Source organism: Oncorhynchus masou, chromosome 6 (genome assembly GCF_036934945.1).
Source record: "Oncorhynchus masou masou isolate Uvic2021 chromosome 6, UVic_Omas_1.1, whole genome shotgun sequence".
NCBI classification, from domain to species: domain Eukaryota; kingdom Metazoa; phylum Chordata; class Actinopteri; order Salmoniformes; family Salmonidae; genus Oncorhynchus; species Oncorhynchus masou.
Window position 1 is genome coordinate 11,532,232 of NC_088217.1, and position 15,278 is coordinate 11,547,509.

Here is a 15,278-nt window from a genome sequence, read left to right on the forward strand (position 1 = left end):
ACATGGGGACAATTGGGGGGACCCCCAACTCAAGAATTTGTTTTGGTAAATTTCAGCGTTTTTGGGGTCTGCTGCATCTCTGGCTCTGTAGTAGTCACATTGTTTCTGAACTCCTTTCTTAACTTTCTAACAGTACTAAGTATGAGTTTGTAGGACTTATAGTTTTGAAAGCTAAATTGACTTTGAGGGTAGTATACAATATTATGCATTGTTTAGAAAAAGCCACCAGAGGGGGTCAGAGTTTTAATAGATCATCTCTTTCATAATTCAGACATGTAAATTATCATGACTTAAAAATCCCACCAGTGAATTCAAGTGATGAAGAACAAGTTAAAACACATCACACGGTGTTGCTGGAGAATATCTTCAACGAAAGAATCAGGCATTAGGAAATACATTTTCTTATTTACATGTAAGCAATACAGTATTTACACAAAGTCCAATTCAATGTTTGCACGTGTGTTCGATTTCACATCAGAGGAATGCTGTACGTCACAGTTTTCCTCATAGTTTCACAGTTTCCTTCCACATTGGTTAACTATATTTATTGGTACGTGTTACATCCACGGACGTGGATCTCCAATAACGTACATAAAAGGATACAGTTATATAAAGTAAGGTACAGACTTGTAGACATGTTCTCTTTAGAAATATGTAACTAAATATGAACAAACTCCAGCTACGGTCCCAATGTCCATTCTAGCACACTGTAAATGAACCCCTAAAAACGACTGCTAGATCACAATGTCTGCTCAATATTTGGACTCTTGTTTTTGATGATCGTTCAAACCTCAATGTACATTTAACAGTTTAGTGTGACTTATTTTGACAGCAGATTTATTTTTGCCTTCTCTGATATAAGGTCAAAGGGTATATGGGAAACGGGAGAAAAAAGGAAAATGACTTTTTGTGAAGGAGGTTGTTCCAAATATACAACGTCAAACTTAGCACCTAACTGGAAAGAGAGCAAGGTATTTACTGTTTTTCAATATCGGTCTTATTTCAAATCTTTCTAATTATTTTGAACGGATACTGAACGGATATTTGTGTTGTAACTGATGTTCTAAAGTCTGCTAGCAATATGACGTTATAGTCTAGCTCCACTGTTTGTGCCGGCTAATATATTAGTTAATTTTGCGCCACATTAGCAAGCAATTAGCACGTAATCAACTATTTGGGGTAGACATTCTCATGCACATTGATGCATTTGATGTATGAAGCACGCTAATGTAAAGTTGTGTAAAAGTGTATTGTTTGTGGACTGTACTGTAAGAGCATTTTTGGTTTGTTTCTCCATCAGCTCTTACGGTAGTGTTTATGGAAATGGTAGCGCATTAAACATTCATGAACCATCAGTTTGAGAGTTGACCATTCGTTCTGCTGCGGATGCTACACACACACACACCACTGAGAATGCATGCCCAATACATTGCTTCACTCCGAGTGATGGATATTGCAACAGAGCTCCAGGTACTCAAATGAGGCCAAACACATGACTGAAACAACAGTCACCATGACATCTGAACTTCTTCATCATTACTGGGTCTTAGAAGTATCCGTCTGTTGTGCCCTTGTTGCACAACCTCAGCTAATGTAGCAACAACGTGCTAATGTTCACCAATACACAGCAAAGACAAAGATATTGGCAAGCTGTATTAGGGCATTTTATGATGCCCTTAAAAAAAGGTATAGTATAGGTCAGTTGTGTGTGACGTATATAAATTAGCAAAAGGTCCCAGAACCGTCTGTGCTATCGTGTGAACTCTCGGTCATACCAAACTTGTTATTCCTTGATGCCACAAACAGACTAGTACCCAGCAGTGTTCATTTTGGCATCTATTTTAGATTTAGTTTGTCTTATGACTAAAATGGCTTTTAATCTTCGTCACATTTGAGTCATTTTATCCTTCTTAGTTTAAGATTATCAGTCTAAACTCTGGACAATTTATGTCTGGTTTTTGTCACCGTCATTTTAGTCAAGGCATTTTCCATTAAATAATTAATATTTAGGCTACCCTTAACTTCCACCATGTGCATATTCTGTGAATCAATTTAAAAAAGGGGATAATCTGAGCTTTCCAACAATGCTAAAATCATGTCTGTACTCCTGATATTCAGTAAATAGCAGTAGCATTTCCAATCGGGTAAAAAGTAACTGCAACTCGCATTTGCGGAACGTAAAGTAACAACACAGATGAATATCAGCGCAAATGGCAAAATATAGCTTTGGATGTGATCAAAGCAAAAACGGCCAGTTTGAACATTGGTTCTTAACAGAATAGAGGTTAGCTACAATTTAGAAGTTCCCTGCCTGCGCATCAGTTCAAAAGAGAGACGACTGAAGTGACCGCCGGGAGCTGTGTATGCTGGAAAGGCGGGCAGGACTATAATAAACTCAAGTAGCCTGCGCACATGAAAGACGTTCATTCTGTCAGAGAGACGATTGCTTTAAAGCCATGCATGCTTCTGATTGGACAAAACAGATCAGAAGGAGCGTCATGTCAAATTGAATGACCATTAGTCTCAGGTGAACTTCTCATCTTGTTATATTTAGCGTCAACTAAAATGACGAACTATTTGTAAGTTGTTGTTTTTTTTCTTGGGCATCTTGTCTTCTTATAGTCATAGTTTTAGTCAGGAAAAATAAGCTGTTGACAAAATGAACTCTGCTAAATTCATAATAGTTAGAATTAGTATATGTATCGGAAATGCTGCCCAACAATTATTGTTACAAGTCTTATCTCTGACTGAATGAGAGGAGTAAATACTGCATACAAGATAGGGGACTATGTCCCAATTATCTATCCTTCCTTTCAAAGTGTGCACTTGTTAACTTCCCTTCACCAATATTAAAAGGTAATGACTGGTATAATTAATTAAACTATTTTAGATGTGTGGGAAGTAGTGAACACTTCAGGAGGAAGCAGACATTATTGGGATGTACCCAGAGAAAGTCCTGATGGGAGGAATAACACTAGGGCTGCATCCCAAATAGCACCTTATTCACTACACACACACTACTAACCAAAAGTAATGCACTAAATGTCTATAGGAAATAGAATGCCACTTGGGACACAAACTTATTTGCAACAGAAATGAAAATTCATGGTTTTTTTTTATTGGACAACTTGAGAAAGTCTCTCCATATTTCAACCTGTTTTCTTCTGTTTGGGGCCTAATTAAAATATCCTGATGGTCCTGGGCCCATTTATCAAGGTGGGGTGTTGATCTAGAATCACTGTTCTCCCGGTCTATAATAATCTGTTTCTTTACGCAAAAATTGATCTTTGATCAGCACTCTTAATGGGAGACGTTTGACACATACGGCCCATGATCACACCATGCCTTCTACAGTCTCTAGTTTGGGGGCTATGAGTATGGTATCAGCCACTGGGAGTCTCTCCTGTTCCTGGCAGGCCACCTGGTAATCCTGTAGGACCTTCACCACGGCACTGTGGCCAAACTGCAGGGCATCATCCAGGGGAATGTTGCCCCACCTGGAGGGAGGTGGTAGAGATGAGACAGAAGTTAGATGAAGCATGTCAGAAGTTATAAAAAATAAACTACCTCTCAATAAAGACAACGGCCACAAAGGACCGAATTAGTTGGAGAAATAAGACATGAGAGGCTGGGAATATAGTAGCTAAGAGATGTTGTTAGGTTGGAGGAAATGTCAATAGAGATTGCTATAGGTGGATGAATGAATGAATACTACTGTACCGGTCTTTCACAAAGGGGTTCACTTTGCAGGCATCTGTTAGGAACCTTACCACATCCACATGGCCTTGAGGACAAAGCACAAAAGAGGTATCTTAGCCCGGTAACACTTGCTAAGAGGCACACATACATAATTCCTTAAGATACACTTCTACTGCATTATAACACTTGCCAGAAGCTGTAATAACAACTCATAAGTATCTATAACATCAATATGAAGCATTATAAGGCATTTGATTTAACCATTTATTATATCAGGGAATCATACTGAGGAGCCCTGAATTACAAAAATTACAGAAAACACAAACTTCAATATAAATACAAAATGCAAACAGAAAGAAAAACACAATCATCAGTAATAAGGTCCTCAATCAGCTGTCTGAATGACCCTAGAGGCACCAGAACATCACATTCATCAGTAATAAGGTCCTCAATCAGCTGTCTGAATGACCCTAGAGGCACCAGAACATCACATTCATCAGTAATAAGGTCCTCAATCAGCTGTCTGAATTACCCTAGAGGCCCCAGAACATCACATTCATCAGTAATAAGGTCCTCAATCAGCTGTCTGAATGACCACTAGAGGAACCAGAACATCACATTCATCAGTAATAAGGTCATCAACCAGCTGTCTGAATGACCCTAGAGGCACCAGAACATCACATTCATCAGTAATAAGGTCCTCAAACCAGCTGTCTGAATGACCCAAGAGGCACCAAAACATCACATTGAAGAACATTTTGAAGAGCCAATGCCACCAGTGGAGAGAAACTCACCCTCACCAGCAGCCACGTGTAGCGCGGTCCTAGAGTCATAGTCCTTCAGCTCCATGTCCATCAATGACAGAGCAAACCTCAGAGGATAGGAGACAAGCTATATTCTACATAGTATTCCTCATTTCAAAGAGTTACTGTGAAGGATTAGTAGCTAGGAGAGAGTGACATCAAGAGTTACTGTGAAGGATTAGTAGTGAGGAGAGAGTGGCATCAAGAGTTACTGTGAAGGATTAGTATCTGGGAGAGGGTGACATCAAGAGTTACTAGGAAGGATTAGTATTTAGGAGAGAGTGTGACATCAATAGTTACTGTGAAGGATTAGTAGCTAGGAGAGAGAGTGACATCAAGAGTTACTGTGAAGGATTCGTAGCTAGGAGAGAGTGACATCAATAGTTACTGTGAAGGATTAGTAGTGAGGAGAGAGAGTGACATCAATAGTTACTGTGAAAGATTAGTAGTGAGGAGAGAGAGTGACATCAATAGTTACTGTGAAGGATTAGTAGTGAGGAGAGAGTGGCATCAAGAGTTACTGTGAAGGATTAGTATCTGGGAGAGGGTGACATCAAGAGTTACTGTGAAGGATTAGTAGTGAGGAGAGAGAGTGACATCAAGAGTTACTGTGAAGGATTAGTATCTGGGAGAGGGTGACATCAAGAGTTACTGTGAAGGATTAGTATTTAGGAGAGAGTGTGACATCAATAGTTACTGTGAAGGATTAGTAGTGAGGAGAGAGTGGCATCAAGAGTTACTGTGAAGGATTAGTATCTGGGAGAGGGTGACATCAAGAGTTACTGTGAAGGATTAGTATTTAGGAGAGAGTGTGACATCAATAGTTACTGTGAAGGATTAGTAGTGAGGAGAGAGTGACATCAAGAGTTACTGTGAAGGAATAGTAGCGAGGAGAGAGTGACATCAAGAGTTACTGTGAAGGATTAGTATCTGGGAGAGGGTGACATCAAGAGTTACTGTGAAGGATTAGTATTTAGGAGAGAGTGTGACATCAATAGTTACTGTGAAGGATTAGTAGTGAGGAGAGAGTGACATCAAGAGTTACTGTGAAGGAATAGTAGCGAGGAGAGAGTGACATCAAGAGTTACTGTGAAGGAATAGTAGCGAGGAGAGAGTGACATCAAGAGTTACTGTGAAGGATTCGTAGCGAGGAGAGAGAGTGATATCAATAGTTACTGTGAAGGATTCGTAGCTAGGAGAGAGTGACATCAATAGTTACTGTGAAGGATTAGTAGTGAGGAGAGAGAGTGACATCAATAGTTACTGTGAAGGATTAGTAGTGAGGAGAGAGAGTGACATCAATAGTTACTGTGAAGGATTAGTATCTGGGAGAGGGTGACATCAAGAGTTACTGTGAAGGATTAGTTTTTAGGAGAGAGTGTGACATCAATAGTTACTGTGAAGGATTAGTAGTGAGGAGAGAGTGTGACATCAATAGTTACTGTGAAGGATTAGTAGCGAGGAGAGAGTGACATCAAGAGTTACTGTGAAGGAATAGTAGTGAGGAGAGAGAGTGACATCAAGAGTTACTATGAAGGATTAGTATTTAGGAAAGTGACATCAAGAGTTACTGTGAAGGATTAGTAGCGAGACGAGAGAGTGACATCTACAGCATGTGACTTCGTGGTGAAACTAAGTAAAACATAAATCCTCCTTCTGTAGACTCCTTGATTTGGTATTTTACCTTCTGAGGGCTGACACATCTCCACTGTAGGCTGCAAACATCAGGCTCACCACAGACTTGTTCTACAGATATAGCAGAGATAAATACATCTTAGACTGGGCAGGATACCGGTAGACAACTCCGCCCCCATGTCAGTCATAGTGCTCTTCATAACAAGAGCAAACTTCAACCTCAATTCATGTTCTAGCAAATATGTTCAATTGTTGGTATGTTTACCTTAAAAATTCCACAACAACTACCAAATATACACAAATCTAAGTAAAGGGATGGAATAAGAATATGTATATTTATGTGTATATAAACGATTTCCATTCCTTTACTTGTTGATTACTTGTTAGGTATTACTGCACTGTCGGAACTAGAAGCACAAGCATTTCGCTACACTCGTAATAACATCTGCTAACCATGTGTATGTGACCAATAAAATTGGATTAGATTTTCATAAAACGCTCATAACTCTCAAAAGCCCTTACCCTATCATCCCCGTCCTGCCTTCGAGGGTCCTGCTTCTTGACCAAGTGTCTCAGGTTGTCATAGTTGTGGAAGTTAAACGAAGACACCAGCTCCTGCAACACCAAGACAGGGGGAAGCGAAAAACACGATACGTGTTGCATGTGGTTAACGCTATTTAAAGAGTACCTATACGAGGACTTCGTAACACATTCAAAAACCTCGGCAAAACACATGACTACGGAGCACACAAGCATTTCTCCCTCCTGTACATGCAAGTGTTCACTCTGTACAAGTAATTCAGTCATTGTGTCATACATCATGTGTAAAATGGGTTACCTGGCAGAAGTGTATTCCTCGGACACTGTTTCCAACTCTGTCTAACGGAGGAGACCAACACATCACTCCCATGACGTTAGGAACCACCAACAGAACTGCTCCTGACACCCCAGACTTAGCAGGCAAGCCCACCTGGGAGGGAAGCATACAGGGGCCATACAGGGTATGGTAAAAGTGTCCGTTAAATCATCCCACTAAAGAAAAAGAAAGGTGGCCTTCATTTGGCAAATAGATGTTTAAAAAGGTTTACTCGACTATTAATAAAGGGTATTTAAAACAGTTGACTAAATGACTAATACAGATACAGTGTATTCAGGAAGTATACAGATCCCTTCACTTTTCCCACATTTAGTTACGTTACAGCCTTATTCTAAAATGGATTACATTTAAAAAAAAATGTCCTCAATTTACACTCAATACCCCATAATGACAACGCAAAATAAGGTTTTTAGACATTTTTTGCAAATGTATTAAAAATAAAAAACAGATACCTTATTGACACAGGTATTCAGAACGTTTTCTATGAGACTAGAATTTGAGATCAGGTGCATCCCGTTTCCATTGATCATCCTTGAGATGTTTCTACAACTTAATTGGAGCCCAACTGTGGTAAATACAATTGATTGGACATGATTTGGAAAGGTACACACCTGTCTATATACGGTCCCATAGTTGACAGTGCATGTCAGAGCAAGAACCAAGCCATGAGGTTGAATTGTCCGTAGAGCTCTGAGTCAGGATTGTGTCGAGGCACAGATCAGGAGAATGGTACCAAAAAATGTCTGCAGTATTGAAGGTCCCCAAGAACACAGTGGACTCAATCATTCTTAAATGGAAGAAGTTTAGAACCACCAAGACTCTTCCTATGGTTGGCCACCTGACCAAACTGAGCAAGAAAGTGACCAAGAACCCGATGGTCACTCTGACAGAACTCCAGAGTTCCTCGGTGGAGATGGGAGAACCTTCCAGATGGAGTCTCTCCAAGAAATGGCCATTTTCACAGTCTGCCGATATGGACTGCCCGATCAAGAGGATCCTCCTGGATGATGTATTTTGAGAGAGCGAGTGGTAAGCAGCCTGAAACTGCCGTAGCCATTGCAAGGATTGAGGAAGACAATGCCATCCTGTCTGATGTTCAGACTCTGCTTGCAGATGTAAGAGAAGAAATCCGTACTGCCCTGCTCACTTCACTGTTGCTCCAAGCCGTGGAAACTGCAGTTCTGAAATACATCAGAAGCCTGAAGACCATACACACCACAGCATACATTTTGTACCCCAAGTATGCTGGCAAGAGAAATCCTGTCTGGTGCAGAGATCAACAAGGCCTATGGTGTCATCACTACCATGTCTCGCCACCTTGGCCTGGATGAGGGCAAGGTTCTTGGCAGTCTGGCGAAGTACACTTCCAAGCAAGGGCTTTGGGATGGAGATGCAATATGGCAGTTGTGACAACATATCTCATCAGCCACCTGGTGGAAGGGACTTTGTGGATCTGAGGCTGTTTCCCCTGTTGCCTCCAAATCCCACCAACATCAGCCGCCTCAGAGCGCAACTGATCCTTGTTTGGAAACACACACACCAAAGCACACAACAGGCTGACCAATACAGTGGTTGAAAAATTGGTGGCCATCCTCAACAGGGTTGGAAAATGACAGTGAAGATGAGGCCTCAGAGTCTGATGTTCAAGAGGTGGACATTGAGGAGGTCCAGGAAGAAGACACGGAAGCCTGAGAAGAAGACAACCAAAGATTTTGTTTCTAGACTATCATTTTACAGATATATGTTGAAAATGTTTTTGGGAGATGCGATGGATCATTGGGGATCATTCAATATTCCCTTTCTTTTGTTGTTCAGAGTCAACTCATTTAATTAAAGTTAAATTTGTAACTAAATTGTTTTTTAAAATTTCTATTGGAAGGATTTAATAATTTGCAATTATGTCTACTTGTGATAAGGTAAAATTATTATGTTTCTGTCTCCATATGATATGTTAAATATATCCAATGCAAAAAACATCTACATTTAAATGGTATTCATATTTATCTATATTTCCGTTAATTCCCATATAGTCTCATATATCGCCATTAATTTCCACGGAAAGTTTCCACCTCTGAATATACCCCAAATTGTGCAACCCTACTGAATACTTACAGTGGGGCAAAAAAGTATTTAGTCAGCCACCAATTGTGCAAGTTCTCCCACTTAAAAAGATCTTTGGAGGAAGTTGAAAGTCCGTGTTGCCCAGCAACAGCCCCAAAACATCACTGCTCTAGAGGAGATCTGCATGGAGGAATGGGCCAAAATACCAGCAACAGTGTGTGAAATCCTTGTGAAGACTTGCAGAAAACGTTTGACCTCTGTCATTGCCAACAAAGGGTATATAACAAAGTACTGAGATAAACTTTTGTTATTGACCAAATACTTATTTTCCACCATAATTAGCAAATAAATTCATTTTTAAATTCAAATTTTTTTTTCATTTTTCCCCCTCATTTTGTCTGTCATAGTTGAAGTGTACCTATGATGAAAATTACAGGCCTCTCATCTTTTAAAGTGGGAAAACTTGCACAATTGGTGGCTGACTAAATACTTTTTTGCCCCACTGTATGTAAACATGATATTTTCATTTTCTTCTTTGTCATTATGGGATATTGTGCGTAGATTGATGAGGAAAACAAATCTTTTTTTTAGAGTAAAGCTGTAACGTAACAAAAACTGGAAAAAGTGAATGGGTCTGAATACTTTCAAATGCACCGTACATAGGTAGTTGTATACCTTTCCCTACTATATCATATTACTACTGTATAACTACTATAAGACTACTGTACAACTACTCTGACTACTATATTACTACTTCATCTATAAGTCTTGTCTAGGTAAAGCCCCGCCTTATCTCAGCTCACTGGTCACCATAGCAGCACCCACCCATAGCACACGCTCCATACGGTATATTTCACTGGTCACCCCCAAAGCCAACACCTTCTTTGGCTGCCTTTCCTTCCAGTTCTCAGCTGAAAATGACTGGAACGAACTGCAAAAATCACTGAAGCTGGAGAGTCATATCTCCCTCACTAGGCTTTAAGCATCAGCTGTCAGAATAGCTCACAGATCTGTTATCATCTCCACCCGGCACAGCCAGAAGAGGACTGGCCACCCCACATAGCCTGGTTCCTCTCTAGGTTTCTAATCTCCACCCGGCATAGCCAGAAGAGGACTGGCCACCCCTCATAGCCTGGTTCCTCTCTAGGTTTCTAATGTCCACCCGGCACAGCCAGAAGAGGACTGGCCACCCCTCATAGCGTGGTTCCTCTCTAGGTTCCTAATCTCCACCCGGCACAGCCAGAAGAGGACTGGCCACCCCTCATAGCGTGGTTCCTCTCTAGGTTCCTTCCTAGGTTTTGGCCTTTCTAGGGAATTTTTCCTAGCCACCGTGCTTCTACACCTGCATTGCTTGCGGTTTGGGGTTTTAGGCTGGGTTTCTATACAACACTTTGAGATATCAGCTGATGTACAAAGGGCTATATAAATACATTTGATATGATCATTGCACCAGTACATAGCCTATGTGTAAATAGCCCATCCAACTACCTCATCCCCATGTAATTTTTGTTGTTGTTGCTCCTTTGCACCTCAGTATCTCTACTTGCACATTCATCTTCTGCACATCTATCACTCCAGTGTTTAATTGCTAAATTGTAATTATTTCAAAACTATGGCCTATTTATTGCCTTACGTCCCTAAATGTAAGAACTACTATATGACTACTATAGAACTACTTTATGACTACTATAGAACTACTTTATGACTACTATATAACTACTTTGACTACTATATAACTACTTTATGACTACTGTATGACTACTATATAACTACTTTATGACTACTATATAACTACTTTATGACTACTATATAACTACTTTGACTACTATATAACTACTTTATGACTACTGTATGACTACTATATAACTACTATATAACTACTTTACTATATAACAACTTTGACTACTATATAACTATTTTATGACTACTATATAACTACTTTAACTACTATATAACTACTTCATGACTACTATATAACTACTTTATGACTATATAACTACTTTAAAACTACTATATAACTACTTTAAAACTACTATATAACTACTTTAAAACTACTATATAACTACTTTAAAACTACTTTGACTGCTATATAACTACTATACAACTACTTTATGACTACTATACAACTACTTCATGACTACTATACAACTACTTCATGACTACTATACAACTACTTCATGACTACTATACAACTACTATATAACTACTTTGACTACTTTATGACTACTATACAACTACTTTATGACTACTATACAACTACTTTATGACTACTATACAACTACTTTATGACTACTTTGACTACTATAACTACTTTAACTACTTTATGACTACTATATAACTACTTTGACTGCTATATAACTACTTTATGACTACTATATGACTACTATATAACTACTATACAACTACTTTGACTGCTATATGACTACTTTATAACTACTATATGACTACTGTATAACTACTTTATGACTACTGTATAACTACTGGATGACTACAGTATGAGTACTATATGACTACTATATAACTACTGTATAAATACTATATGACTACAGTATGAGTACTATATAACTACTTTATAACTACTATATGACTACAGCATGAGTACTATATGACTACTGTATAACTACAGTATGACTACTATATGACCACTGTATAACTACTATATAACTACTGTATAAGTACTATATAACAGTATGAGTACTATATGACTACTATATGACTACAGCATGAGTACTATATAAATACTTTATAACGACTATATGACTACAGCATGAGTACTATATGACTACTGTATAATTACTGTATGACTACAGTATGAGTACTATATAACTACTGTATGACTACAGTATGAGTACTATATGACCACTGTATAACTACTGTATGACTACAGTTTGACTTACATGGAAGGCCAGTTTGACTTACATGGAAGGCCAGTATGACTTACATGGAAGGCCAGTATGACTTACATGGAAGGCCAGTATGACTTACATGGAAGGCCAGTATGACTTACATGGAAGGCCAGTATGACTTACATGGAAGGCCAGTATGACTTACATGGAAGGCCAGTATGACTTACATGGAAGGCCAGTATGACTTACATGGAAGGCCAGTTTGACTTACATGGAAGGCCAGTATGACTTACATGGAAGGCCAGTATGACTTACATGGAAGGCCAGTATGACTTACATGGAAGGCCAGTATGACTTACATGGAAGGCCAGTATGACTTACATGGAAGGCCAGTATGACTTACATGGAAGGCCAGTATGACTTACATGGAAGGCCAGTTTGACTTACATGGAAGGCCAGTATGACTTACAGGGAAGGCCAGTATGACTTACATGGAAGGCCAGTTTGACTTACATGGAAGGCTAGTATGACTTACATGGAAGGCCAGTATGACTTACATGGAAGGCCAGTATGACTTACATGGAAGGCCAGTATGACTTACATGGAAGGCCAGTATGACTTACATGGAAGGCCAGTTTGAATTACATGGAAGGCCAGTATGACTTACATGGAAGGCCAGTATGACTTACATGGAAGGCCAGTATGACTTACATGGAAGGCCAGTATGACTTACATGGAAGGCCAGTATGACTTACATGGAAGGCCAGTATGACTTACATGGAAGGCCAGTTTGACTTACATGGAAGGCCAGTTTGACTTACATGGAAGGCCAGTTTGACTTACATGGAAGGCCAGTTTGACTTACATGGAAGGCCAGTATGACTTACATGGAAGGCCAGTTTGACTTACATGGAAGGCCAGTTTGACTTACATGGAAGGCCAGTATGACTTACATGGAAGGCCAGTATGACTTACATGGAAGGCCAGTATGACTTACATGGAAGGCCAGTATGACTTACATGGAAGGCCAGTTTGACTTACATGGAAGGCCAGTTTGACTTACATGGAAGGCCATCTGTCCAGAGAAGTCGTACATGCCGCAGGAGTGCATGAGACTCAGGGTGTTCCTTACAGCCTCGGCACTCAGGACGCGCTCGCCGGTGATTGGGCAGATCCCCCCGTGGGCCAGCGTTGCCGCCATGACACTTCCAGACTCACACGTCACCTCTATGGAACACAGCTGAAAGGAAATAGTTGATTTACTAAAGCAATGATATAGAGAGAAACATGTAGGCTCCGTGTTATTCCAGACACATATTAAGCCTAGAACTGAATTTAGAAGTATATGGAGAATCTCCATTGAAATAACCTTTTTTAGGTCGAGGACTAAGCCTAATACACTCACACCAGTGTCTGTGACTCAAACACAGCAAGAGCTTTATGTTACCGTCCAGTCACAAGTCAGCATAATGACGCATTACCAGAATGAGCAAAACCACATCCACTGTCACAGTGTGATAAAGTTTATCCGAGGAAGTGTAGTTTACCTGGAAATAGAAGTCCAGCGCGTCAATCATTTCTGCCCCAGTGGGAAAACACTGCAGATGGAAATCAGTTCCTATGATCAATATTTCATACAGGTACAGAATATCTCAAACATTAATATCCCATAACCATCGCACAGTGAGGGATCAATATCTTTCTGGTGCACAAACCAACCTGACCTGAGGAGGAGCTGGAAAGTTATCAGGAGGTGTGTCCCAGAACTACCTTAATTAAAACGTTCCCATCGTCACTGTTCCCACACACACACCTTCTTCTCTTTAAGGTAGTACCCAATTGCAAAATTTCTGTCGCCTGTTTCTTTTTCCGACTGGAACCTGAGACACAGAGAGACAAAGAGAGTCAACAACAACAACAAATAATATAACAGAGAGAATAACTCTGCTTTCGGAAAATGAAGACAATTAACTAAAACTCACGTGGCATTGCTGAACCCCACGTACTCTCGACCGGCCATCTTCTTAATGAACTCCATCATCTGAGGAGAGAGGATGAGAGATATCGTATAGTAAGGTATTGTAATGTAACGTATCATGTGTGCATTGTATAGAACTACGTTTGAATGATACTGGATGATGACACACATTAAGTCTAAATCTACTTACATAGTCAAACTTCTCTGCCTTATTTGAACCGGGCTGGTGACACACAGAAAGACAGACAGAACAGCCGTGTAAACGATAGGTCACCACATCAAAACCTTTTCAGTAGTCAGCCACAGGGTGGCGATGTTCTACAGGGCTTCAGGACTCCGTAGGCTCAACACACTTTAAACAGTGTGAATGATCACACATCTCGAAGTCCTAATGTCTACTCCTGAACAAGGTGACAAAAACAAGCAGTTATCACAGTAGACGGTAAATAATAAAGACACTGGTTATATGAAGTCTCAGGATAGTACAGGTACTCTGTAGTAAATCTACAATATCACCTGTTCCAAAGCAACAGCACCTGGTCTGAAACAGGTGTATCACTGACCCAGCATTGAGAGGTTAAAGGTGGATTTGGTTTGGAATACATTTTTTAAAGGGGCTACTTTATATTGGGGCGGCAGGGTAGCCTAATGGTTAGAGTGTTGGACTAGTAACCGGAAGGTTGTGAGCTGACAAGGTACAAATCCGTCGTTCTGCCCCTGAACAGGCAGTTAACCCACTGTTCCTAGGCCGTCATTGAAAATAAGAATTTGTTCTTAACTGACTTGCCTGGTTAAATAAAGGTAAAATAAAAGTAAAAAATATAAATTATAGAGCATAGCCATGATGGCCCAAGTGACCCCAAATGTCCAGTATTGGGGTATAAATAAGATTGTTTGCGTCACAAAGATGCATTACACAGTAATAGTTTTATTTAAGTATGTCTATTAAATTCTAGATTCATTCTGAACAGATAGGCAGAAATCCAGACTTAAACCCTCCTGTTATTCCTTCAGGCTAACTTCCACCTGGAGCCCCCTTTGCCTGGGGCCCCCTTTGCCCGGGGCCCCATATGGCTGTGGCCCCCTTTGCCTGGGGCCCCATATGGCTGGGGCCCCATATGGCTGGGGTCCCATATGGCTGGAGCCCCCTTTGCCTGGGGCCCCATATGGCTGGGGCCCCATATGGCTGGGGTCCCATATGGCTGGGGTCCCATATGGCTGGGGCCCCATATGGCTGGGGCCCCCTTTGCCTGGAGCCCCCTTTGCCTGGGGCCCCATATGCCTGGAGCCCCATATGGCTGGGGCCCCCGCTGTCTTTATAGCCGAAATATATAACTATATATCAGTTCAACTCGCCTGCTCTGTCTATGTACCTTTCT

At 40.4% G+C, this 15,278-nt stretch overlaps 1 protein-coding gene across 5 annotated transcripts in view; it reads right to left on the reverse strand.

The window, feature by feature from the left end:
- Positions 1-208: 208 nt before the first annotated feature.
- The window catches only part of LOC135541352 (glutaminase kidney isoform, mitochondrial-like), a 30,256-nt gene continuing 15,186 nt past the window's right edge, over positions 209-15,278 (reverse strand). For 2 of the 5 annotated variants that reach the window (XM_064967535.1, XM_064967537.1), the window contains 11 exons: positions 14,090-14,122; positions 13,904-13,962; positions 13,735-13,801; positions 13,469-13,519; positions 12,985-13,161; positions 6,976-7,107; positions 6,660-6,752; positions 6,187-6,248; positions 4,494-4,570; positions 3,721-3,784; positions 209-3,497 (listed from right to left, as the gene is read on the reverse strand). In XM_064967535.1, coding sequence (XP_064823607.1) covers positions 3,335-3,497; positions 3,721-3,784; positions 4,494-4,570; positions 6,187-6,248; positions 6,660-6,752; positions 6,976-7,107; positions 12,985-13,161; positions 13,469-13,519; positions 13,735-13,801; positions 13,904-13,962; positions 14,090-14,122 — 978 coding nt within the window. In that variant the 3' untranslated portion in view covers positions 209-3,334. Of the gene's footprint in view, positions 3,498-3,718; positions 3,785-4,493; positions 4,591-6,186; positions 6,249-6,659; positions 6,753-6,975; positions 7,108-12,984; positions 13,162-13,468; positions 13,520-13,734; positions 13,802-13,903; positions 13,963-14,089; positions 14,123-15,278 lie in introns of those variants that run through there. The other 3 variants (XM_064967536.1, XM_064967538.1, XR_010455961.1) reach the window with 3 other exon arrangements.